Source organism: Passer domesticus, chromosome 4, assembly GCF_036417665.1.
Source record: "Passer domesticus isolate bPasDom1 chromosome 4, bPasDom1.hap1, whole genome shotgun sequence".
NCBI lineage: Eukaryota > Metazoa > Chordata > Aves > Passeriformes > Passeridae > Passer > Passer domesticus.
Genome location: NC_087477.1, coordinates 23,534,838 through 23,562,316, shown reverse-complemented (window position 1 = coordinate 23,562,316; position 27,479 = coordinate 23,534,838). Strand labels below are relative to the sequence as shown.

Below are 27,479 nucleotides of genomic sequence, written 5' to 3'. Positions count from 1 at the left end.
GAAAATAAACTATGTTCTTATTGCAGGAAATGACTTAGATACGTACCAATACCACTTGCTGGAACTTCAGCAAAGACTGTTGTATGCTGACAAGGAAAATAAAAAAAGATCACACGAACTGAGCAGTGCCCTAGATGAAATTAAACATATAATTGCAAGAAGAATGAACATGACAGGAAACCAAACAGGTGTGTAGGGGTTTTCTCTGGTTTTTGTTTTGTTGTTTTGTTGGGGCTTTATTCTTAGGACACCAACATATAAATTTTAGTGCTCTGGCTTCTTCCCATTAATAGAACTTTTTAGCTACCTTGCCTTACAGACTGTTGTACATCTCTGTTTATCTGTACACTCTGGTTACATGCAATAGATTGACAGTTTGATTTTGTAACCTAAAATAAATTATGTAGTTATGCAGGATCTGTCTTCCTCCCTGTGGAGACTGGCAGAGCTTCTTCCCTGGAGTGAGAAGGGAAACTAGAAGAGGCATCTCTGTGCTGGAGGCATTTCACAGAATCCCCCAACTTCAGAAAGAGTCTGGGTGTGACTGAAAACTGCCATTTAACAATCCTTATTTTCGTTCAGTACAGCAGGCTGATAATCAGACCAAAATGGGGAATTAACGTGGACTGTTAAAGGGGAGGAGAGAAGAAGGTGCATTTCTTCTTTGTATAGTCAGAGTTGTTTCGTCTCCTGCTCTCCCCTGCCAGTTTTTTGTCTGTTTATCTGATAATAATTCATTTGGGCTGTTCAGAACTTTATAAACAAAGGCAGGGTGGTGGCCTTAGGAGCTGTCAGCCCCCAGTAACCCCACATACTGTGGGCAAACAGTTACTGCCTAATGCACAAAATTGCAGTGAAGGAGAGTGCAAGTTCCCCTTGTCCCTGCTTTTGGTTCTTATTGGAGCCAGCTAAATTTCAGAAAGTATTAAATCTGTCAGTTCACAGGATTTAAGGCAGAAATTTCTTAAAATTGCTGAATAATTTTCCTTTTATTTTTACTTACCCTTCTGCTTCCCATTCCATCCATGTTTTATTATACAACCAAAATTAAAGGTTTATTGTAGTCAATGGAACTAAACTCCCTTGCCAATATTTGATAGGTACTACTTCCAAATTAAGAAGAAAAGTCCTTGAAAAGTTGTGAAGGTGGTTTCTATGCAGCAAAATTCCAGTATATTTAATGGCTTAACTTAATGCAAGGACTTATGGGACTCTCTCTCTCATAGAAAAATGTCTGGGCAAATATATATATGGTTGCTTCAGGGTTTTTTAAAGTATTTTATGTAAGGTAGGAAATCTCTTTTTAGAACTAATTTTCAGTGGGAGTATCTTTTGGAAGTTGAAAAACTTAAAATATTGCCCATTCAGTAAACCTCTGCTTTTCTTAATCTAAGCTGAGTGAATAAAGCTGATGATGGTTTTTGTGATACATGTATGTAACTTTGAAGGTGGTAAATTTTGGGAGTTATTTTAGATGCATTTCTTGGGAAAAGCAACTTTCTGTCCCAGTCAATAAACGTTTTGTTGCTTTCATGTTTATTTTAAAGTAGTAAAGAAAAATAAAATCCCTATTTTTCTCTTAACTGCTGTAGCCTTTTGTTTCTTGAATAGTTTTTAAAGGCCTGTATGTGGCTGTTTTTTTACCATAGGACATTTGATAAACTGAGAACTTTTGCTTGAGCTGTAAAAACCACCATGTGTTAGTTTTTGGGGAAAGCATTTAAGTTTATTAAGTAGTTAATAAACATTAATTAATAGTAGTTAATAGTAGTTAATAAACATTAATAGTAGTAGTTAATAGTAGTTAGTAGTTAGTAGTAGTTAATAGTAGTTAATAAACATTAATCAGAACCTGTGTTTATTTTAATTTAAAAATTGTTTGTCAACCATGTTAAAAAAAACTAAAAAACAACAACAAAACCAAACAGTTTTTTACTGCTGCCTTTAAAATAACTACTTACTGTGTTTTAAGATGACTCAGTCTTGCAAGTGTGCAGGCATAGGGAAATGTGTCCCAGGATGTTCAAGCTTGGAGCTCTGCACCGCCACCTGAGTGGGAAGGAGTTGTACTGGGAAATTCTCAATTTAATATAATGCCATATATGTTATATGACATTAATCATAATCTGAGAAGCAGCATTAGAAAACATTTCTGAGGAATGTTTTAATAATTTCTGAGGAATAGTTCTGATTTAATAACCTTGTGTGTGGTAATCTGCCAGTGTTCAGTTGAGCAAAACAGGTGAAGAAATAGGCTTCTCTGCTTGCTTTTTACTTTATGTAAAGCTTACATTTTACTTTATGTGGATCTGTGTGTTTGTTGTGTCTTTAAGGTGATTTCAAGTGGAAAGAGTTAAACCTCCCCAGAAAACTCCCCATGCATCTTACAAATATCTACTACTATCTCCCTCACCTTCGAAAATATGAAGATGCAATTTTCCCAAATGTTATTTTTGGGCAACAGAGAACTGGAGGTAGGAAATCAAGTTTGGCTTCTATTTGCTATATGTTTGTATTTTTTATTAATTTCTAGCAACGAAGCATACTCAAAAGTTTGGAATAGATTTTCTCCCTTAACTTTCTAATGTTGCCAAGCTGAATGAATTTTAATGGCAATAGCAAAAGTGCTTTTAAAATGCCCACCCCTATTTCAAGTTTTTATCTCAAAGTGTTCTGAAAACCCCTTGAAACAGTAATAAAATAATCTTAATTGAAAAACAAGGTTATTTTTTAAAATCATATGTTCATATGGCTAAGATGCAGTTGCTGACATTTTTTCCCCATAAAATTAGTATGGATGAGGAAGCCAAGGCGAATTTGCAATGTATTCAGTCTGCCAATGTGAGAAGCAAAGGGGAAGGTGATGTGATAATTTAAAGGATATTAATATATCTTCAGTGTAGCTTTTTCATCCACATGACAAATCAGCTGGCACCTGTAGAAATCATAATGAATTCCAGTGAACTATAATACAAATTTTAAATGTATTGTCCTAACTGTCATGTGACAGGTAAAAGGAACATGCAGAAATAGTAAGCAAAGAAGAAACTAGTCAACCATTTTGCTGAGTTTTGTGTTTTGTTGAAATTTTTACTTTTCTCTAGGGTGATTTTATATGAAGAAACATTGGCAGTGTTTTTGATTTAACTAAAAAAAACCCCAAACCCTGGGCCATGCTCATGACAATGGATAACTTTCCACAGACTACTTATTAGTAGGTGTAGTTGTAGTAATGTGATCTAGTGTTGGAATTCTCACTGGAGTGCCCATAGGTCAGTGTCACTAATACAAAAATACTCTATGTTTAACCTTTTTTGTTTTATTTGTACAGGAAAATCACAATAGCAAGACTGCAGTTTAATAAGTACAGGTTGACCTTCAGTGTACAAAATGAAACAAACCCCAATGGTTTAATGGGATATTGCTGGGAAAGGAACATTGGCACTTTGGTTTTTGAGCTGACACTGACATGGAAGTTAAAGTCAGAAGGAAGTCACTAACTGCACCTACTGTTTTATTTCAAACTGTTGCTTCCTCACTAGCCTTCTGGGATTTTGGTGAATAGAAATCATCTGCAAGGACTAAGATTGCACAGCTTTACTGAGCTATGTTTGGCTGCTGATTTAAGTAATGCCCATACTAATGAAAAAAGAGACATCCTGGTTATGATCTGAGGATGTAACACAGCACAGGTTTGCTACTAGTGGAGTCCTTGCCAGAGACAGTTTCAGTTCCTTCTTTTTAATTACAGTAACATCTTAGTTCTTTATTCTTATTGATGCTATGAAAACCATTGATACATATCAATTAAACTGCCCAGAAGGATTTTTGAATTGGGTTCCTTCCTGAAATACACAACATTCACTTCCTATGAGAACCTGCTCACTAGAGCAGTGCAATATTCACTTTTGAATCTCAGTAGCAAACGCCTACGTGTTTGTCAGAGGCAGGGGTATCTCCAAGTTCAAGTGTAGACCTGGTGTTTGTAACACAGACACAGGTGTCTCTAAACTAAACATAGCTGGAGGTATCTCCCCTCCCAGGTAGTAGAGGAAATGCTGTCACAGTGCTAAGGAAATATTAACTGTCTCCAAGTTTCATGGTCACATCAAATCAAAATTAAAATGTGATTTCAATTTCCCTTTAAGTTACATGGCTTGAGGCATTCTCTCTTTGCAGTCTCCCTGGTGATGGGTATTCCTACAGTGAAAAGGGAAAAACAAAATTACCTGATTGATACATTGCATTCCCTACTGTACCAACTATCTGAAGAGCAAAAGAAGGACTGCATAATAATCATCTTTATAGCAGAGGTAAGTGTGTATGGAAAGATGCAGGATGCTGATAAGAAAACATGGAAATTTATGTCTCAATGCAATAGTGCAAAATACTGTTGCAATACAGTGCAAATACTATTTGCAAATACTATTTGCAATAGTAATAGCAAAATACTAGCTTGGCCTTTGGGAGGGATTTCTTCAGGGCTGGAGGAGATGGTGAGCAGTTAGTGCCTCAGTGTTCATATGTGGAAAAAACCCCTGTTATGCAGATGATCTAAGGGTAAAAAGTCTTATTACATTTACCAACACAGTCCTTGGATCAGATTTTCCATCAAAACCATATGAACTCATTATTTATCTTTGAAAATAAGGTTTTCTGCTTCCAGAATGAAACGTAAGTCCTCCACAGAAAAGTGCCATAGAATGTGAAGAGAGTAAACTTAGTGTAACAAATATTCAAATTATATATCTTCTGGTTTGATAGCATGTATCTTGCAAAGTACCTTGACATGTTGGAGCCTTCTGCATGTGTTTTGGCATTTCCCATGCAAAATAAAACTGTTCAGAGCCTTGAGCCTGTTTGGGAAAGTAAACAGTGCTCAAGGTAAGATATTAAGGATAAATGTTTTTTTTTTCCTCACTCAAAAAATACCTTGATTACATCAGAAAAAAAAAAAAAAAGCTGCAGAAAGGAATTAGCTAGTAATAGCTTCTAGCAGGTAAAATGACTGGGCAATTATTCAGAATTCATATTTATTCTTCTATGTCCTTCCATAGGCAGCATTAAATTAATGCATGTATTCATTAACAGTTACAGTTTTCTATTTTTTATTATTTAGTCATCACTTTTGCTGGTGTAAAAGTGTCAAACAGAGTACAGTTCACTTTAATTTTGGCCATGACTTCCAGTTTTCTGTTTGGATCACAATGATGAGTACAGAGGACCAATTTTATTGGCTGTAGTTCCTCTTCAGCATAGTTTTTAGGAGCTGAACTTGCCTTGCAGTTCATATTTCACAATGAAGAGCCCTGGCAGTGATGAGCTTTGCCTGGCTGCCATTGAGGTAAACTTCTTATTACAGGGCTTCAGAGGATTCTGTGAGTTTTTAAGGGTTGACTTTAGAATAGTTTCCCACTGTGGAGAGTCCTAATGTGATACTTGGAACAAACAGGAGCTGTGGTTGTAGAAATAGTCCATATCAGCCAATTCAGGATTAAACTGCCACTGTAAGACCTACTCTCCCTTTTCTCCCAACTCAAAAGTCATGTTCTCACAGCTTCCATTTTTTCAGCCATGCAATAAATCGGAGCAGATAAGCATGCTGATCTGATGAGAGGTGATAAGAACATTTTATTATGGGAAAAGGACAGGTGTGTTCACTGGTCATGAATCCGCACCTTCCTTTTTCCCACAAAGTTTTAAAAGATCAAGGTGAATGTTTACATCATGGGTTAAGCTTGAGTAACTTATTGACTGAGAGTGAGTTTTAAATTCTGGGTATTTTTTTTCTTACCACAGTTCTGTATTTCACTTTTATTTTACTTACCACAAGTTTAATATATAATTGGTAACAATTATATATTAAACAATTTGTTTATTTAAAGAAAAAATCTGAACTCCTAAGACAGTTATTGTGTTGTTTTAGAAATAAAACTTTGCACTCTAAATTAGTTAAAAGATATGTTTGGCACACTAACATTGTTACTTTTATGAAACAGCAGTAATGAATGTCTTCAAAATTTCCAAAGTTAGAGCTGTAAGTTTGTTATATTAGGAAGAAATTAAATAAAAAATGTAAGTATTGCTGGCTTTAGAATATTTTGCTTAGGTGATTTTTCTCATCAGCCTTAGGCCTCTTTTGTGATTTTTGAATTATTAACCCAAACCAGCTTTTTTTTTTTACTGATAGTTATATGGCTGTGCTTTACTGGCATAGCAGAACAGAATTTTAGCCAGAAAATAGCTTGATCTTCTGCAAAAACAGTGAAAAACAAAGTGCCAGAAATGTCAGCTGGAAATACTTGGAAGCAAAAGTGAACTATATTGAAAGTTTGGTTGGCTTGAAAAGCCCATACTGTTCCTTACTAGAAATGCTGCTGTAACATACCACATTTGTTTGGAAGGAAAAGAAATTAAGTGTTTGCATATACATATTCCCTACAAAGTGTTGTTTCACACAAAAATGAGAGACTTTTAATGAAACCCTCCATTCTTTTCTTTAGGTGGATGCAGAGTATGTTAAGAGTGTTGCAGAAAGCGTTAAAGCCAGGTAAGTCCTACACTCAACCACCAGTGTGAACATATTTGGAGCTTTTATGGAAAGAACTAGAACATTTCAACACTGAAATGGAACTGAGGCAAAGGTGCACTCTCAATATGTATGCCATTACACACTCTGAAATTGAGAACAGAAGTATGTATATCAATTAATTTTTCATTTCTTATTTGATAATTATGCTTTAACTAACCAGACAAGGTCTCAGCTTAAATCTCTGATAAATATTTACTTGAGCCTAAGTCTTTTCCCCACGAAATTAATGGTGGAATTTATGCACCTGAGGTTGCATATATGAGGTCCCCAGTGACTACGCAACCCTGTAGTGTAATCTGGCATCTGTCATAGAATCACAGAATTCCTTAGGTTGGAAAAGCCCTGTAAGATCAATAGAGTTCAACCATTAGCCCAGCACTGCCACCACTAAACTATGTCCCCTAGTGCCACAGCACAGCCATGTTTTCCCAGGCGTCTTTGTTTCCATTTTTTTACTGTTTTTCAGGAAGGCAATAGACTTGGGACAGGAATGGGATTACATTTATAATCTTAAATGCTATTACATGATGGGAAACATGAGATGGGTAGTCTTTTCCTTGCCAAAGTAACCCTAGAGATGTCAAATGGAAGCTTGGTTCCCACTACAGTTCTGCTTGCTCTTATCTTCCTTGAACAAGATCCCTGGAGGAGTTGGCCTTCTTCCACATTTGAGGGTTTCTGCCCATCCTCATTCACTCAAAGGTTTCCCAGACTGTGTTTTGTGTGGGGGTTTCCCCCAGAAGACTCTTCATACTGAGGCTGTTAGCTAAGCAATATTCATAATTTCCTGCCCTCAGAGGATTTAGCTCAGCTAATCCTCCCTCTAAAGAGGACAAGGGGAAGAGGCATTCCTTCTTGGCACTGCCAGGGTACAATACCTACAGCAATTTAAACACTCAGAGAATTTTAATTACTGCTTTATGGCTTTTGAAAAAAATTACTGCAGAGTATTTGCTGTGTCAGGGCTACACAATCAGATTGATATTTTTCTCATTTTCTGGTATGCTGATGTGTTTAATTTTTAGTGTTATCTTTTGTTTACTAATCATAGGAAATGGGAACTCAGTTTTGGAACCACTACTCTACCTGTTTTGTGTTTGGGTTTTAAAATTATGCAATTTATGGACCTGAGGCCTGATTGTTTGTTTTTGTTGGGTTGGTGGTTTTTCGTTTAGATTTTTTAATTGGTTGTTTTGTGGTTTTTTGGAGGAAAGGGGAGATTTGACTTCCAAGTTTGGCTCCCAAAATAGGTCACACATTTTTTCAATGTCTCTTTAAATGGAAAATTTAATTATTGGAGCAGAGACTAGACCCAGACTCCCCATTTTAAAGTCCTGCTGTGGGACAGTATAATTTTGCTTAGAAAGTAGAATGAGAGTTGGAGCAATGGTAAGGAAACTGGGACCTCTCATGCAAGACCAACAGTTGTGTGTTGTTCTAGGTAGTGTGTTTGGCTGTTAATTACTGCTGCATTTTGGCAACTATCTCTGGATTGTTAGTAAGCATCTACAGCTGCAGGAGGGACAGGATTTCTGAGACACACTTCTCTCCAATGTTTTCTGAGACTTGGATGAGTTCCTGACCTATCTGTTCTGATGGTTGTTAAAAGCCCCTTCTTGGTTCCAAGTTTGCAGTCAGTTTCTTCGCTAGAGTGGTGAATTCCACTTCTGGAGGAGCAGACCTAACTTTGGGGAGCTGCTCTCTTTGGCTGCCCTCAAAAGTCTTTTTGAGGAATGGGTTCTCACTAGGATTCCCTTCCCAGCTTCCCCAGAGAAATCCAGTCTGGAGTACTAGAGGTTATTTCTCCTCCTGCTTCCTATTACCCAGATCTTTCCAACCTGAAGACAACACTTGGAGATTCTGAGGACCGAATAAGGTAAGATTGCTGTATAAAACCCAAGAACTTTTGATAAGAGTGTAAAATGGAAAATTCAGAAAATGTCAGCGTTGTTGAACTGATAATGTCTTTGAGTTTCAGAGCTAAAGGACCTAATTTGTACTTGCAAAAAAAATTTAAAGGGGATCTTGAGAAATGCTATGCTGCACATCAGCTTCAGGGTGAGAGCCAAGGCATCTCCTTTAGGTCTTGGCTCTAGGCATCCAACAGGTTTTAAACCAGATGGATAATGCCACCAAGTGATAGGCTATATAATCTGTCATAAAGGAAAAAATAGAAAAATCTTTAATGTAACTGATGAGGGAGAGTCTCTGTGAACACACAGCCAATATGGTCCTTTAGCTAGCCACTGACAACTACTGGGTTTAATTAATGACCTAACTTATGGTGATCATTGCATTTTTATCTACTGTTACTACACTCTTAATGGTGATTTCATTCACTCCCATGCCGCAGATTCAGTAAAATAGAGATTATAACCTTAAAAAAATATTTATTGGAGGAAAGTAATTTTCTTCATCAACAAGAACTAATTTATCAGAAGCCACTGCAACAATGCAGCAAGAGAGTTGCAGTACTAAGAGTTTAGGCTGGAGGAAATCAGCTAGTCTATTTACATATATGTGTGTATGTATATTGGCTTTCTAGATAAAACTTATGTGTTCATACCATAGACCATAAAAAAGTTTACATACTTATAATTTAGTTTTAGATGTGATTAGATTTGGATCATTTATATGTTTGCATTAATTAAATGCTGATAAATTAGTCTGTAGTCTGTAGTGTTGATTATCAAACATCATCATCATCCTCTGGTAAAATGAGAGACTGTACATAATACGTGTTTATATTTAAACCTGAAAATTACAATTATCAACCTGCTCTTGTGCTGTTCATATGTAAAACCATTTACTTTTTAATCTTTAAATAATCCATGTGTCTTTACTTCTACTCTTCATAAAATAATGAGTAGAATCTTTTAAGTTATTTGACATTAATAACTTGTTAGACATTTTGTTTCAAGCTCCATTGATGGAGATAATTTTTTTTGTTTATTTAATGTTTATTTTGTGTATTTAATGTTAACTTTTACAGGAAACTAAAATTATTTACAAATGTTTGCATTGATTGTAGATGAATCCTTTTGCACTTAACAGTAGAATATACAGAATATACAACCTTACAATTTTATTGTAGAGACAAAAAATGCAGAGCATTAAAAGTTCTCTTACTATAGAAATAACTCTTGCAACCTGCTCAAAAAGCTTATCAGAATTTGCTGCTTATGTTTAGGTGGAGAACTAAACAGAATTTGGATTATAGCTTTTTAATGCTATATGCTCAACCTAAGGGGACATTTTATTTACAGGTATGTCCATATTATCATTAAGTAGCAGCAATACATCTGTACTGCTGATTAGTTTTGGCAATTTTTATTTCAAAGGCCTCAATAAAATTCTGTGTATTTTGCATATGCTCCTTACAAGCATCCACATATTTCTGTATTTATCTACATCTTGCAGCCAGGTATTATTTTATTAAAACCATCTCTACCTTCCTGTCATTTGTGAGGTTGAAGAGCAAGGTTACTGAAGCATGAAATGCTCATTTGATTAGGTTAAGAAAGTATCTTTTTACTTACTGCAGCCAGGAAAAATAATGATAGGTTCAGGTTATAGCCCAGAGGACAATTAAGTGAAATATTTCAGACAGGGAAATACCAGTAGAGTGATACTTGAGCTAAGGTCAACTACAAGTTGGCACAGATCCTTAATTCTCCAGAAGATTTTGTGTTAGCCTTTAAGAAGATCCCCATGCATTTAAGCTTAGCTTTAACCACCATTCTAGATTTGTGCTAACTTGCACTCCATAAAGATCTTAATCACCACCAGATATTCCAAAATTTATAAGAGCTGTTCAGTCATGGAACAGGTCTATACAATTTCACATAGCTCAATAATATCAGCAGTTTTTAAAAAAAGCTCAGAGGAGCATTTTGCCTCGGAGTTGGTATTCCATGAGGACATCACAGGTTTCCTGGAAGCAGAAGAATGCAGGACCTGGCATCTCCTACAGTTTTTCTCAGGATCCAACAAAACCACGTTTGAGCTGGGCTACTTAAGACTCCCCATGCTCTGTTCTCAAATGTGGCATAGGTGCTCAGGATGCAGATGGACAAACAAAAATGCCCTGTTTTGAACAATTATGGTTTAATGGAAAATAAAGTATTTTCCTGTGGCTTTTGTATATTTTAAGAACATTATCTGAGTTTACTGACTGCACTAGAGCATCAAGGTGTATGAAACCCAGTGAAGTGAAACATTAGGATGCTGCCAGACACTTGATATCCCTACCTGTTACCAAGTTCTCCAAGGATTCATATTTGTACCACAATGACTTATGTATTTGTATTTCTAAATGAATTTGAGAACATGTGTTTTCTTATCTGAACTGTGTTATTAAGAACAAAGCCTGGATGGTGGTGGTCTGGGGGGAGTTATGTTTGCTTTTGGAATTTTCTTAAAAAGAAACTATACTTTCCTCATAGCGTTCCTATTATATCCCATTCTTCATTTGTATGACCAGCCTGCAGCTGTTCCTGTAGCAGAGATGCTGCTCTGCCCAAAAGCTACTCTGTAGAGTGCAGGTGTAAAGAATGAACACTTGCTCCCATAAATTTAGTTATGTCCTCCCTCTGTTTAGAAGTCTTGTATTAAAGGAAAGCAAACAACTTAAAACTACTTTTCCTTAGACTGGTACAATATTTACTTCAGTAAGCTTAAGCAAAACTTGAGCTAGGTTAGATTTTTGTTTAGTTTAGTCATGAATAGTATTGATTGAGTGGCTGACGCTAACTCCCAAACCTTGAAAGAAGATATGTGCACATAATTAGTCTTGACGTCTACAGAACAGTTGATGTCATGAGTCAGACAAGATCTTTGCTGAATAAACACTTGTTCTAGATCCTGCTGAACCAGGATTTAAGTAAGTCTTTTTGTGAAGTCCATTGAAGCTAACAGGCATACACTGGGGATGAACCTTACCCACTGATTACCCACTGATTACCCACTGATCAACTTGTCTACTTAAATCTTTTCCCCACTCCACCACCCTGAGAGAACTTTGGGGTCTTTGTTTCCACTTTCACTAAACCTCCTGGCATGCACCAGAGACCCTTGAAGCACTTACAATAATGGGATCATAACACAGCCATAAAAGCAATCCAATCCCAGCCTAATAGTGAGGACATGCATTTGTTATTTCTTGTCCATGTAAACTTAGTTCACTGCAGGAATCAAACATTTCAAATCTGAAAGAAACACAGATACAGCAGTTTTTAAGTGGTTTCTATTAGCACTGAGATGAAACAAAAATAACCATTAAATAAATCTTAGGTTCTTCAGATAAAATCTCTTATCAAGTTCTAACTTAACTTGTAGTTGTTTCCTGAACTACTGCTATGATTTTTTTATTACCTCGTATGGAGGCTGGGAAAACTTTGTGTATTTATATTTTTTATATATATATATATATATATATATATATATATATATATATACACATGTAAAATATATTGCCACCAGCACGTCTCTAATGGATTCAAAGCCTGAGCAATATCTCAGTGAGATCACTAGTACTTTTTTTGGACTTTTTTTTTTCTTCTTCTTTTTGGACTTTTTTTTTTCTTCTTCTCACTAGACTCTAGGTTATGCCTGCTATTTGGTAGAGCTCCTAAAAGGTGCTCCACATTTTTCACAATTCATTGTTAGTGAGACAAAATGTAAAAATACTCTAATAAAGTTCAGGAAGGAAGAACCTTCCTGTCTGATGCCTGAACTTTCATTGTATTCTTCCACTTTTTTGTTACTACTTCATTTTTACTTCTCTTAGACAGACAACCTGCATAAGAAAAATGAAAGAAAATCCATTTGGTACTTATAATGTAGGAAATTTTCATAGTCTTGCTGTAGTGGATGTGTATTTTTTCATTCAAAAGCACTGATGAGAGAAGGGAAGTTAGCTGTGATTATGTGTTTTGCTGGCCTTCCCATGGCAATGGGGCAAGTGGACTAGGCAGTTCATATCTTAAATTTCCTGATCCAGCTGTGTGCAGCTGCACATCCTCCTTTGGTAGATAAGAGCATATGAGAAAACAAGTGGCTGTAAGCTGAAGGCAGAAAAAAAAGTCAAATTAGAATTTGGGTACAAAGTATTAAACATTCAGGATAATAAAATGTTGTACAACATACTGAAATAAATGGATACTGGAATCTCTAAGCAATGAGAGAGGTTCTCCAAGATGTGCTTGAGTTGAACACAAATTACAGGGTTAAATAAATAACTTTAATGGCTTGTGCTACATGGGATATCAAACTACATCCTCTAATAATCACAGTCAGCTTCAGGAAAGACCATCTCAGACTTCAAAATTACTTTCTGTTCATAACCACATTCAGTCATGTTGCATCACAACCTCTGTGCTTTCAATCTTCACTGGTTTTGCATACTTTTCTATGATGTTTCTTGATATGGTGGCCTCCCTAGGTTTTTGAGATACTCCAGTCTGCTTTTCATCCTTTTTTGGTGCCCCTCAATTTCTCTTTAAGGATTCTCTAAAACCTTCTTTGATTCTTTGCTCTTGTCCCTTTACATCTTGCTCCAGGCTAATGCTTTGAGCTCATTTAATTTTATGCCAGATTTCTTGTAAATTGATGTTTGGGTTTGGGTTTTTTTCGTTGTTCTCTTCTGCTTAGCTCTCAACTCAGTCCAATCCCCAGATCTCAGAATCTGTTAATCTTGATCAGTTTGACTCTATCTGTGCATTTCTTATCTCACCATCAGCAAAAGCTGACAGGGTCAAAACAGATCTCTTAATCTCATTTTCCTAACTTCATTTTACTTATTCCTGGGTTCACTATTGCCAACACATTTCTTGTCAGCCAGCCCTACACTTGTACCAATGCAGAAATTCAGCTAAAACCTCTGGTCCTGATCTTTCAAGCTCTTGATGATCACCCTGCTGCATCAGTTGAAGACCCAAAACCAGCAGGAAATCATGTTTTGTTTGGCTGGGATTTTTCCTCAAAGAATTAGTTTTCTAGCTGTTTAGCTTTCTGAAGCCAGTTCCAGCAGAATCAGTCATGCAGCAGGGCCAGTGAAGTACAGCAGTTAGAATAAATTACTATATGATTACACTACACCCCAGCAATATTTTCCTGAAGTCTTAGCTTCCTCTTCCTGTATTTTCACACCCATACTGAATTCAAACCACTAATTACTTGCTCCTAAATTATTTCTGGAATACATTTATTTCCTTTGTGTCATTGCCTCCAACCTCCTTGTCTGGATTCATAATCCTCAGTTTTAGTAGCACAAACAGCTTCTGGCTTTTCAGATGCCCAGTTCTTGTCTGAAAGCCAGGCAAAAATGAAGCCAATACCTTTCTCATTTCCTTGATGGATGTCAGTCTCCTCTTCCAAGTACCCTTTAGGTGACACTGCTGCTGTACTCTGGCTGGACTTTACAACATCTTGAAAACTCTATGTATGCCTGTCCTTCAGTGTGATTCACAGAGCACACCCCATCATTTCTAGTATCCCCTGGGACAACATGGTTTCTACAGGCATCTCAGTAATCCTCCACAGTCCTTCTCAGTTGCCTTGTTTGAATGACAAAGTCTGCCCAGGCTACTGGAGCTTTTACACACCTTTCCTCTCAGACAGTTTGCTCCTCTAGCTCAGCAATGCTTATACAACCTAAGAACAAACTGCTTATTGTTGTGTTCCTTAACCTCTTGTCTTTTTGCTTAATGTTTTCTTCTAAGTGAGATCTCTAAGGCAGGGAGTCCTCCTTCATCAAAAAAGAGAGAGGCACCCATGGTGTTATGGTCACTCCTGTAGATAATTACTTAATGAGTGATATATGTAGAAACTAAATACCAATCCACTTGCAGATTGTTTGGCACAGCTTCATTACTCGTGGTACATCACAAACACAACACAGTTTTCACTTGCTTGTGGCAGTGTCACCACCCCCTCTGCAAACAATGAAATCACTGCTTACCTTCTCTTTTTCTGTTGCATTTCCCCCCCTCCACCCTCCAGCTGGAAGATGATATTATAGCCAAACCTGATTTTATTGAAAGTATAAAAATGTTTGCTGCTCAACAGTCCCAAGATTGGATGGTTCTCGAGTTCTCACAACTTGGATTCATTGGTAAGTATTAAGACCTCAGCAAGATCAACTGCATTTGGAGCTGTGTAGATCAAAAAGGTCTCAGTCAGAATCACATCTCAAAGCATGGAAGAACTTGCACATCAAAACTTCCTTGGTTCTTCAGGAAATAGCCCACTGAAAGTAGTTTACTTTTTGCTCTCTTTAAAACTGTCTTGTTAATACAGAGTCTCTCTAGCATAGAATCTGTAATTGAGTTCCCATAAGGAGGAAGTTGTTCCACCTCAGGGAACTTTGTGCCCCTGTAATGTGCAGTTCTCTTTTCAAGAACAGAATTTAAACAATCTATTAAAAAAACCCCAAAACTTCCTTTTCTTTGTGGAGGAGAATATGCATCCCATATCATAGGGCTGGATAATGAGTAACGCTTCAAAGCCAGACTCTATGTGAAGTGTTTCATTAAATGTCATAATTACATTCATGTGTGCAAGGCTGGTGTGATACTTAAATGTTTATTTAAATAAATTACATTTAAACATAAAGCTGGCTATTCTTGCATAGCATTAAAAATATAACTTCTTGTCTTGCTTTCAGGAAAATTGTTTAAATCAGAAGACTTACCACTCATAGTGGATTTTTTCCTCATGTTCTATAAGGATAAGCCTATAGACTGGCTTATAGACCACCTGCTCTGGGTTAAAGTGTGCAATCCAGAAAAGGATGCAGTAAGTATAACTGAGTTTATGAAGATAAATAACATTCAAACACTCTCAGTGACAAAATTCATTTTCAAAAAGTGGAATATAAATCTCTCAAACTAGACTTACTTTGGACTGACCAAAGTTTCTGCTTCTTCTTGAGTTTTAGGATTCAAGAGTTTTAACTGGTGCAGCCAGTTTCTGCTCCAGGATTTGCACGTGTTACTTTTGTGTTGATAAAGGACCAAGAAGAAACAGACAGGAGTTGTGCAGAGCAGGAGATTAAGGGGAACGGAACAAGCAAGCTTCAAGTTTTACCCTGTAGCATAAGTGACTTCTGGGGATAGCACAAGATCCCTGGTTTTAGACTTAGTAGTGCACTGCAGAGTCTCCAGACCCACTCTGTACACATAGGAGCAAGCTTTTAAGTCCTGCTCTGTGGGTTAGGCCAGTTCATAGGAGTTAAGAGTGTGCCTCAAGAAACTAATTTCAGTTCTTGCCTGCATGTGAAAACAGATTAAAAAGGAAAATGCTCTTATGTTGACATCACCTATTCCAGATCAAACATGTGCCAACTTCCATCCAATAGATGAAATACTTTATTTACAGCTGTTCCATCTTCTAAGACCTGATTCGTACCTAAAATGAAGCTGTGTTCCCAAAAGGCAGGCAGGCAGCTTGTGGAAGTCTGCTCTGATCAAGCCAAAGCAGAGTGGTGCCCCCAGCTTTCTACTGAGTTTCACTTCTGCATTTGCAATTTCAATTGCTGTGGGTAGAGAAAACCTACTGAGATAAATCAGTCTCACATGGCTCTTGGGGGGGAATGACCAGTGGCATGACATGCTGAGACTATTCATGAGAATGCAGAAAGTGGAGACTGGCAGAAGGCTGGGGATCCCAGCTGTGGCACCTTCTCTCTTTGACTGGTTAAAGCACTGAACTTTTCCTATAGGCATCAGAGAAGGCAAGCTGACAGCTCCTCACACTTTCTCCTTTCCAACCAAGAGTGTCACAAAGTAATCACACACTGTGCTACACAGGAGGGTCAGCAGAGCACTTGTTTGTGTTTTCTATTGACATCCTGTGGTAAAGGATGTTTGGCATGTGTTTACGTGGAATCATAGAATTGTTTGGCTTGGAAAAGACCTTGAAGATCATTCCATTCCAACCCCCTGCTATGGGCAGGGACAACTACCACTAGATTGCTCAGAGCCCCATCCAACCTGGCCTTGAACATCTCCAGGGGTGGGGCATCCACAGCTTCCCTGGACAACCTGTTTCTGTCCCTCATCATCCTCACAGGAAAGAACTTTCTCCTAACAGCTAATCCAAACCTACTCTCTTTTAGCTGTAATCCATTCCTTCCTGTCCCGTCACCACAGGCTCTTGTGAAAAGCCTCTCTCTGTGTTCCTTGTAGGATCCCTTCAGGTACTGAAAGGCTGCAATTCCTAAAGGCTTCTTTTCTCCAAGCTGAACAATCTCAATTCTCTCAGCCTTCCCTCATAGGAGGGGTGGTCCAGCCATCTGATCACCTTGATGGACTCCTCTGGATCCAACAAGACAGGTCCATGTCCTTCCTGTGATGGAAACCCCAGGGCTGGATGCAGCACTGCAGGTGGGCTCTCACCAGAGCAGAGCAGAGGGGCAGGATCTCCTGATCCCCTGCCTCCCCTGCTGCCCACAGTGCTCTGCATGAGCCCAGGACATGTTTGGCTCTCTGCACTAAGTGCACATTGCTGGGTCACCAGCCTCTCCTCCAGCAGCACCCCCAAGTCCTGGGCAGGGCTGCCCTCAATCTGTTCATCCCCCAGCCTGGACTGATACTGGAGGTTGCTCTGACTCAGGTGCAGCACCTTGCACTTGGTCTTGTTAAACCTTGTAATATTCCCATGGGCCCACTTCTCAACCTTATTAAAATTTTCAGCCTGGACTGACTATTAACATATCAAGGTTCAGCTATATTTGCTCACCAAGAAAAGACAGTTTGTGATGATCAGAGCCATCTGCGTGGTTCAGAAACTTTTTCATGGTTGCCTCCTATGAACCATCATTCACTGCTGGGGTCCCCAGTAAAAAAAAAAAAAAAAAAAAAAAAAATCTATGAACCTGTTAGAGCAGGTAGACAGGCCAGAGAAATGATCAGAGGGCTGGAGACAGGCTGAAAGAGTCAGAGCTCTTCAGCTTGAAGAAGAGAGGGCTTCAGGGGAGACCATATAGCACCTTCCAGTATCTAAAGGGAGCTTGTAGGAAAGAGTGTGATATGATAAGACAAGGGGCAACAGTCCTGAACTGAAAAAAGGTATATTTAGATTGGATATAAGGAAAACATTTTTTATGGTTAGGGTGGTGAGTCACTGGAATGGGTTGCCCAGGAAAGGTATAGATGCCACATCCAGTGTTTCTGACCAGACTGGATGGGGCTCTGAGCAACCTGGTTTAGTAGAAGCCTGTCTGTGGGGAGTCAGAACAAGATGATCCTTACAGGTTGCTATGAACGCAAGCATTCTGTGTTTTTGTGCAGTGGCCTGTGCCTATCACATGCAGTGGGAACTGCAGGCTGCAAGGGTGGGAGCCCTGACTCAACAAGCAGCCTTATCTCAGCTTCTGCAGAAATGACCACACCAGCCTCATGCCACCGATTATTATCAGCTGCTGCCAGAAGCAGCTCTTTTGCTAGTGCTGCCATTGAATAAAACAAGACTTCTAGAGCCTGCATTATTGCAGGGGATGAATTGCAAACCCTGTCAGTAGAAAGATCACAAATTTATTTTCTTGAAAATATTTCTTCTTTACTGAAGTCTAGTGTGTCTTTCAGAGAAACAGTTGCCAGTAAATCAATTTACACACAATGTATTGTGGTTTGACATTGTTTTGCTGAACATCTGCTGTGGACAAAAAAAACCAAACCAACAACAACAAAAAAACTTAGTTTTTTAATAGCTTTCCAGGGCATTTTGGGCTTTTAATTAGTACTCCTGTGGAAATCACAAATCCCTCAGGAGTTTTGATGGTTTTAAGCCAGTTGAGTGAAGACTTAATCACTTCTGGCTTTAGAAGGCATTGATATATTTAATGTAACATTTTTCTTTTATAGAACTGATAGCACTTGATGGAAGAGGTAAGCACATTATCCTCTCAAATTTTAAGGTCTGAGACCTGGAATACAGAAAAGTTAAATGATCTTCAAAGCTCATATAATAGTTCTGTGGCAGCACCAAGAGTACAACCCAGGGAGTCTCATTTTAGCTCTTTGCTTTGTTACTTCCCACTATGCTTTATTGTCATATTAATTACTGTGGCATGATTGTGACGTTGTATCAAACTACAATGCTCTATATATACAAAGAAAAAAATGACATTTAAAGAAGTAGTTTGCTATCATTCAAAGACCAAGAAACTACAAAGTTAGTACCAATTATAGTTATTAAATTCCTTGATATATGTCATGTCCCAGGTGTAGTAAACCAGAAAATAGTGGTTGAAACAGTATTTAACAATATTAACTATTTAATATCTAATTATGTGATAAAAGATCCATAACTTATTATACATTAAAGCCTCCCAAACACAACAAAAAGAGGCAAAATTATGAATATTGAAATGTAACCAGAATCCATCTTAAGAAGGTCAGTTTTGGTCAGAATAGTTTAATTAGAATGATATGGCAGGACTAAGAGTTGAAATAAAGTTTGCCAGAAACAGCTAAGAAATCAATCAGTTTCAGATTTGAGTCGGTTTTTGTCACCCTGAGAGTGATTCATCACATACTGTGCAGAAATCCCTGAATTACTGGTGATCAAGCCTTCAAATCTAAATAACAACATGAGTGGAATTATGAGATTTGGTCTAGAAACAGTGTATGTGACAGAAGGTGGCTGTTAATTTAAGGATTACTCATTTAAATACAGATAGAAAATCTGAACCCATACCCTTACCTACATAATGAAATTGCCTTATGGAACATAGTTTGTCTCTCCTTGGTTAAATAATCTTTCACTCCCTTTTACTTTCTTTCTAGACACACTGTGAAAAGGAAAAGTCAAAGTTACGTATCCGTGCTAAACCATCTCTCTTTCAGCATATGGGAATTTTTTCATCATTGGCTGGGAAGATACAGAATTTGAAAGTAAGAATAAGAAATTAATGCCATATTTTTACATTATATACTTGTGTTCTGACTTATTTCTCAAATGAATTTCAAGGACCACATCTTTGGCATTATATGGCATATCAATATCCAAAAATCATGTTGTTCTACAGATTTGATAGAGAATTTTGATCTGGCATCTAAGCTGCAGGTGGAGTACTGCTCCTGCACAAACACCTTTGAATCTCTCATCTGAGCAGCATTTCATGGCATGTAGGAACCCCCTTCACAGCACAAGGTTGCAGATGCTCTGCTCCATGCTAACAAAGCCATGACAATTTGTTTTGTCTGAGCAGTTCACATTCCTAATATGAGGCACAATTAAGAAGGTAGGACAAAGGTGTGCCTAACTTGATGGTCACAGATTTTTAGGGAGAGTTTGGAGGGCAAATCACGCATCTAATAAGCACAGGGGCAATGATGAACCAGACTTCAGGAATCTCCTGATGATGCCATCTAGACTAGTGACAAGATTTCTCAATTGGATCAGACCAGAGATTCACGTAGCCTTTAGCAGAGCCCAGCAATCACATGTTCTGGTAGAAGGCATCCTAGACAACTCTGAAATGGCCTCCTGTGAAGATTTTTATTTTTAAATCTTGGCAGCTAAGAAACAATCAGTATAGCTCTGTATACAAATTGTGATGTTGAGTCCCAGTGATTACACTGAAATTAATATTCTATATGTATTAAAAATAGTTGGTGTATTTTTTGACACTGAGGTGATTCTTTTATGGAATAGCTTTCTGTATTAATTACAGATACCAATGCACTTTTTTCCATTGTATGAGTGAACTTACATTTCTTTATATCAACAGGATAAAGATTTTGGAAAAAATCAGCTACATAAAGCACATAATAATCCACCTGCAGAAGTGGACACAAGCCTAAGAACATACCAGCAATACACCTTGGAAAAAATTTATAAAGGACAAGACTGTTTTTGGGCTTTAGCTCCAGTGGCAGGCGACTACATCAGGTTCACATTTTTAAATCCACTAGAAGTTGAAAAGTAAGTATTGCATAATATGGAACATGGAAGCCTACATATATCCAGTTTGGAAATGCTTGAGACTATTTGAAGTTATCAGTGCTCAACTGTTTGCGTAAACCTTGTTACTAAAAAAATGCATGATTTGCTATTTATCTGCTCTTCTTGAGCTCCCCTCCTGAAATACATGTCAGTAGTAAGACAGCTTCTTAATTTTTTTTTCTTTTATTTCTTCAGGTAAATATTTTACATGATAATTCTCAAGGGAATTTGTTTTTAACTGATGACTTTCATCAATGGTGTCAGTGAAAGCTTTATTTGTGTAGCTGCCAACAGAAAGGCTGCTTGCACGATGTCAACTCTGCATCTCCACCTAGTGAGCTGCAGTGAATGACAGTTGTCACAATAAACACTGGTGCCCTGCATTAATTAACTGGTTCCTGCTTTGTGAAACTTGGGCACGCTGTAGTTTTGCATGCTCCTGTTATTGTGAAGCTGCCTTGGATGAAGCTAACTTACACATGGTATTGTCTAATGGCTGGTCCTGACACCTTGAGAGGCTACCTGGAGCAGAGGCTAGACAGAGTTACAGGAATAAAGTAGGTATTTATTTAAAAGCCTTCAAAGGACACACCTTGGGCAGTACAAGAGCCTGACCAAGGCTACACCCAAGATGGACGACGGATCATGAGTTTTCACACTTTTATAAGTTTTGGTCCATTTTCATATTGGGGTTAATTGTTCAATTACAGCTTCAGGTTATAAAGTCCCATCCTTCCAGACTGCTCTCCTCAATTTGCTGTGGCCTGAAACTGCAACTTGGTTCTCAGGCTGGAAAAGGATTCTTTTGTCTAACTAAACTCTGAGGAGAACTTGCTAACAATTTATATGAAGTTCAGAGTTACATGCAGTACAAAATCTGGAAAATATGAAGGCTAAAACTTAAGGCATCAGTCCCAGCCCCACTACATTGCTGGTCTGTGAAAATATATGGTAAATCCTATAATATTTGGTGGGTTTAAGCTTTGAATATTTGATATCACAGGAGAGAGTTTGATGATTTAAATTCTCCTAGTTCTTTTTGAATCTAAAACCCTAAGAACTCTTAATGCCAGAAATTTAAAACCAAACAGGGATTTTTATTCTTAGATGTTTTTGCTTGGATTGTTGTTGGTCAATGTTCTTGCTTATTGGCTATAAAGGAAATTCTTTAGAAGCACCTGAGTTGACCAGTATTGATCAAAAAGGGGAATTCTCCTGGCATGTAGGATATGGCCTAGTAGAAACAGAAATTTTTGCTGCCACTCACCTTCCAGAAGCCCATTCCACTTCAGTCTTACAATTAAAGGAACAGATCAAAGGGCAGATCTTCCTTAGCCATTTAAATATGAGTAGTTAATTTATTTGGAACTTGAGCACTAAAAAGGGGGAACACTTGCCTTTGTGGTCCCAGAAAAAAGATGGTTTAAATATTTGTTCTGTTTAAAATAAAAATACTATATGATGGTTTGGTTTATAGCTTCAAGGCCCATTTCTGTTCTCTATAGCCCAAAATATATAAAGAAAAGGTACCTGAAACTTTCCTTCAAAACTGGAAAGAATTACTTCCCTAGAACTGTTCTGAAGTATAAAATACCTGGAAATAATACACCTGTCTCATCAGGTACTTGTTCAGAAGTGGAAACATGGAGCACCCTGGTGATAAACTGTTTAACACTACTGTGGAAGTGCTGCCTGCTAATGTAAGTCTTTCATTTAGAACCATATTTCATTATCAGAATTATATTCAGCATAAAGTGTCATACCCTAGAAAATACTTCTTGAAATGTTATTGTTTTATTTTTTATAGGAAACGCTAAGAAAAGAATTGGTTGATAATGGAAGTAAATTTAACTATCCAGCAACCAAAGATGGATATTTAAAAATAGGTAAATTATTGTTACTTAAAAACCAGTAATTTTGTTCCTACATATCAAACGTTCCTGCTCTTAATGATTTAATTAACTCTTTGATAAATCCAGCTTTCCAAGGTGAACTAGTAAGGGAAAGAAACCCGTTGCATTACTGCATATTGTAGTGTATGGTGTTTGACCAATGACTCTCCTATTTTGACTCTCCTATCACCAGCGGCAAAAGCCAAGACATCTAATTAGAAGGAGAACTAATTACAGTCTCTAAAAGATCTGCATGGCAAGGTTTTGGTAGCTGGGCCAGGGGGCTGGGGGGAATCTGCAGGGGTAACTTCAGTGAAAAGCTGCCAGAAGCTTCCCTTTTGTCCAGTGGAGCCAGTGGCAGCCACCTCCAGGACAGACCTACAGCTGCCCAAGGCTGAATCCATCAGTGAGGGGATGTGTTATCCATTGTGGGATAACACATTTTAAAAAGGGGGCAGAAAAGCTCTGTGTATCAACAATTGCAGCTGGAGAGAGGAGGGAGAATACATAAGAGAAAAAACTCTGCAGACTCCAAGGTCAGTGAAAAGGAGGGGAGATGCCATTCTGATTCCCCCAAGGAGGAAGGAGCAACAGAGAGACATGCCCATGATCCCTGTTCCCTGTCCCCCTGCATACCTGGGGGTAAGGAGGTAGAGGAAATCAAGAGTAAAGTTTAGTCCAAGAAGAAGGGAGGGCTGGGGGAAGGTGTTCTTAAGATTTGGTTTTATTTCTCATTACCCTACTCTGATATGAATTTTTTTTTTCCCAAGTCAAGTCTGGCTTGCCCATGACAGTAATTTGTGACTGATTAATCTCTCCTTGTCCTTATTTCAACCCACAAGTCTTTTCCAAAACATTTTTTTTCCCTAACATATTCCTGGATTTAATTTATAGTTTGTAATTAAGAAATTTTTCACAAAGTTTGCTTGGAAGTGCTTTCATTCTAATAAATGTCCATATGGGTCTTGTGGGTTTCTTAAGGGGCTTTTGAAAATGGCACTGCAGAAGGCAGCATCAATCAGGCAATAGGAAGAATAAAGGCTATTCGTTTATCAGTCAGCTCTGATTCTCCAGTCTGGGCAATACTGAGTGAGGTAAGCATGCCAATAGAAGCATTTTTATTATTCATTATTAAACAACTGTATACTATTGGTAATCATTTGTCTGATTTCATTTTGAATAGAATTTTGTGTGGAAAAACACAAGTGAAGAATGATGTTAATTATTTTCAGGAGAGAAATTAAACGTACTTCATTGAAAATGCTGGAAATGCTCAAATGGGATGATTCTCCAGTTTTGCAGGGCTGTCACTGTAATTGCTAGGACTTGGGTTGTTGGGACAAACAAAGCTCTTTTCAGTCAACATCTTCGATATTAATTGCATTATATCAACATTTTCAGATGAGCCTCTGATTTTTTAGTTCTTCCAAGTTTTTCCCAAGTGTTTAAATGTCAGTAAGTCATAAATAGAAATTCTCAGCAGAAATCACTGAAGAGCATTACTACAGGCTTAAACCCTAGCCATAGCTGGAAGAAGGGAAAAAAATTCATGTCGTAGGCAAAGCTCCTGCAGATCTTAGAAAATAATAGATTTTGTTTTTTTCCAGGTACTTATCAAGACATCTGAAAACTGAAAAATATACCTTTTTGACGTGTCACTTGTTATGTATTTCTTGAAAACAAGGCTGACTAAAACAAAACAAAACAAACAAAACAAAACAAACAAAACAAAACAAAAATACTGTGTCAAAAGATCAATTTCATACCCATTTAGTTATTAATACTATGTATTAGGAAAGAGTTGAGATAAATCTTATATTTTTATATGACAAGGTATATGAAAAGAATGTTAGTAATTTCTAGAAACTTCTTGTGTAATATGTCATATATAAAAATCTCACCTTAGTTTGACAACATTAAATAGATATTATTAAAAACAATTGATAAGGCATTACAGCCTGCCTCAGGGACTAAAACATAAAGAAGAAGTTTCACCAGAATTAAAAATAACAGACATTTTTGAAAAATATTAAGGACAAAGCGTTCAACTCCATTAAAAACACTGGTCAATTTTGCAGGGAAATCAGAACTGAAGGAAAAATTGTCAATATTCATTACAAGTATTTAAAGCAGTTCAAAGGAACAACTTAATGTTATGAAAATTGATCTCAGTATAAATGTGTTTCAGCCTTAATGTAGCATAAGTTATGTTAAATATTTTTTAAAATGAAAATTGCCTACAAATTATCATTTGAATAACTTGAAACTTAAATAGGTTTGGTTTTTTTTGAAGATTGTAAAACTTCTCAGTGAATTGTGCATTGAATTAATTACAGGAAAGAAGAGTATTATGTGTAACTATATTTTTGTAAAAAGAAAATCTATTTAAATAAAATTTTGGATCCTGGAATTAGATAATCAGCGTGTACTGATATTTCAATCCTTGTCACAAGCTCAAATTCAACATAAATTTGAAAATAAAGAGTAAACCACAGTAGTCTCATTTGAAAAGTTTTTGGGAAATGACAATCTACAATCTACCTTGGACATCTACCTGTTAATGGTCAGAATTCCAGAATCACTTCCTTAGCACATGAAGCATGGCTGCACCCTCATCCCCCTGCAGAGGCATTGCATCCTGAAAGTAGGAAATAAACTGCAATATGTGGATTTGTATTGAATGGGTTACATTAATGTAGAGTTGTATTCCTAACGCCACAGTGTTTTTCCTTTAGAATGAGATGGAGTTATTTTTTTACATCAAAACAGTTCAGAAGAGTGTTTTTTTCAAAGACAACCTCTATTAATATTTTGATAATATTGCTTAGAAGTTTATTTTTTTTTACTTTATTTATTTCGAATTTTATGTACAGGATTGTTTATATACTGTGGTGCTATATATATGTGCATGTAGATGTATGTACATACATATATTAGAAAAAATATTGCAGCCTTCATTAGATTAGGTGTTTAATGCCAGATAAGAATTAGTGCAGCAATCCAACATGCTTAGAGGTATACTGGGGGACACCTTTGTTCCTCAGCACTTACAGTGAAAACATAAAACCTTATTTTGCCATTGCTTTCTCTGCAACAGATTCACTGTTGGCAGTAGTGTCTGCACTCAGGGTGAATGCCTTTCATTCAGTGTCACTAAGGAGGAAATTCCATAGCAATTATTTAAATCAGTGAAAACATAGAATACACTAAAATAATCGATTTTTTAAATGAAAACATCTCATTTTCACAGTGAAATGAGATTTCTCTCTAGTTCTTGAAGCGTACTTTTAAGCTCATCAAAATGCTTGAAATTGTATTAGGAAATGACTGGACTTAAAAAAAAATAATTAAATGAAATTTTCCATTCTGTGCTTCCAGCTTGGTGCTTCATTCCTTGTTTCTGTTTTTACATATTTTACATGACCGTAAATCAGAGAATACCCTTCTCATCACTCTGATGTAAATGAAGTTTTATCTGATGTTGCAAATAATTAATGCTTCACAAGAACTATTAATTCTTCCCCGTGCTTTCACAAGAGCAGAGGTTTCTTGCACAGTCTGCAGAACCACAGCTCCACTATAAAATCAAAGGAACTTCCTAAGAGGAATTCTAGATTTTCACTGAAGAAGCAATAGAGGAAAAGCAAGCATTCCAGCCCCAGGAAGTTTATGACAAGGGAGTGCAGTGGAAGAATACTTCAGCAACAGCTGAGTGCTGAAACTGTGTGCTATTGGCAACAGCCATCACAGCTTCCTCTCCACCTCGCAAGCCAGGTCTTACCTCTGGTTTTCCATGTCATAACCTGGGCACTGAACCTTCACACTCCATGGCTCCGAGGCCAGATCAAAGGCTGAGTAGAGCCTTCCCACAGGAAGGCTTCAGTTCAGGTCCAGGGAATAAAGAACTTCCTCTGACTTTATGAGTGACGGCTTTTGAAGTCTAGGCATTGTGATTGTTCACTTACAAAACCAAAGGTGGTAAACCGTAGGTTAAAAAAATAACTCTGAAAAGAGTTTCACATTACAAACCAGATCACCAGGCTCACTGAGTGGGGAATTTTACTGCAGTAATTTCATGTGGTTTAAAACGTAAGTCTCAAAAAATGAAGTCTGCCTCAGGCTCATTGTACTAAATGATGTTAAATGTCTGTGTGGTAAGAAACCACAATTTTCAAGCTATTTCTGTTACCAAAATCCTCTGAAACATTGGAAAAAATAGGACTCCCTCAACACACCTTTTTATTGTTAGGGAGTAAGGCATTACTTTATTTTTGGCCAAGAGGTGTGTGCAGCTGACAGTTCTAGCTTCCGTGCTGGGACAGATACAAAACTTCCTCAATTATTTATATATTTTTAGCAAAGAAAGGAATTAATGCTCATTGGTTCCAAGTTACATAATTCTCTTCATTAATTAATATTCTATCCTCTGTTGGTTTCATGCTCTTCATGCCAATTTGGTCCATATTTTTTTAGTCCTTTTATCATCTTTTTCTCAGATGGTAAGCCCCCAAATTTTCAGGCATTAATTCTCTGTCTTCTGGTTACTTCAATATCCTTGAAGGGCCACAAATTAAAATTCCAGTTTTCCAATCTTTAGTTCCCTTTGGCTCTCTGTATTGATTTAAGGATCACAGTAAGAGTCTGTGAAGAAAACAGTGCTGGCTAAAACCAGGCATTGCTTACAGTTAATAAAAACAACTAATTAAAAATCAGTTAAGAAACATACGACCTTCAACAGTTCAATATCAATAACGTTTTATTCAAACAATTTTGATTTTCACTGAAGCACAGTTATTAAATTCCCTGAATGATGTGACCCCATTCTCGTCTTAAATCTTTTTAGGATTTTTGCAAGGGGCATGCCAACATTTGTCTTCAGTAAAAGAGGCAGATACGAACTTGTCTTTAGTAACTGATTTAAAATGTCTTTATTTCGCTCTGCATCGCGGCGCGTATGTTCAAGCGTAAGGGTGAGTGTCCAGCTGTAACTGAGTGTTTCGTTAATTCGAGGTTACAGACTGGAAAATTCTTTATCCCGGCGGCTC

The 27,479-nt window shown here is 37.3% G+C and overlaps 1 protein-coding gene across 5 annotated transcripts in view; it reads left to right on the top strand.

Annotated features, from left to right (window-relative positions):
- MGAT4D (MGAT4 family member D) overlaps positions 1 to 24,852 on the top strand; it is a 40,826-nt gene extending 15,974 nt beyond the window's left edge. For all 5 annotated transcript variants that reach the window (XM_064416560.1, XM_064416559.1, XM_064416557.1 and 2 more), the window contains 14 exons: positions 27 to 188; positions 2,334 to 2,474; positions 4,180 to 4,313; positions 6,504 to 6,550; positions 8,355 to 8,468; positions 9,783 to 9,858; positions 14,594 to 14,705; positions 15,258 to 15,388; positions 19,381 to 19,488; positions 20,328 to 20,521; positions 22,164 to 22,242; positions 22,350 to 22,428; positions 23,416 to 23,528; positions 24,042 to 24,852. In XM_064416560.1, coding sequence (XP_064272630.1) covers positions 164 to 188; positions 2,334 to 2,474; positions 4,180 to 4,313; positions 6,504 to 6,550; positions 8,355 to 8,468; positions 9,783 to 9,858; positions 14,594 to 14,705; positions 15,258 to 15,388; positions 19,381 to 19,488; positions 20,328 to 20,521; positions 22,164 to 22,242; positions 22,350 to 22,428; positions 23,416 to 23,528; positions 24,042 to 24,068 — 1,380 coding nt within the window. In that variant the 5' untranslated portion in view covers positions 27 to 163 and the 3' untranslated portion in view covers positions 24,069 to 24,852. The remainder of the gene's footprint in view (positions 1 to 26; positions 189 to 2,333; positions 2,475 to 4,179; positions 4,314 to 6,503; positions 6,551 to 8,354; positions 8,469 to 9,782; positions 9,859 to 14,593; positions 14,706 to 15,257; positions 15,389 to 19,380; positions 19,489 to 20,327; positions 20,522 to 22,163; positions 22,243 to 22,349; positions 22,429 to 23,415; positions 23,529 to 24,041) is intronic.
- The last annotated feature ends 2,627 nt before the right edge of the window (positions 24,853 to 27,479 follow it).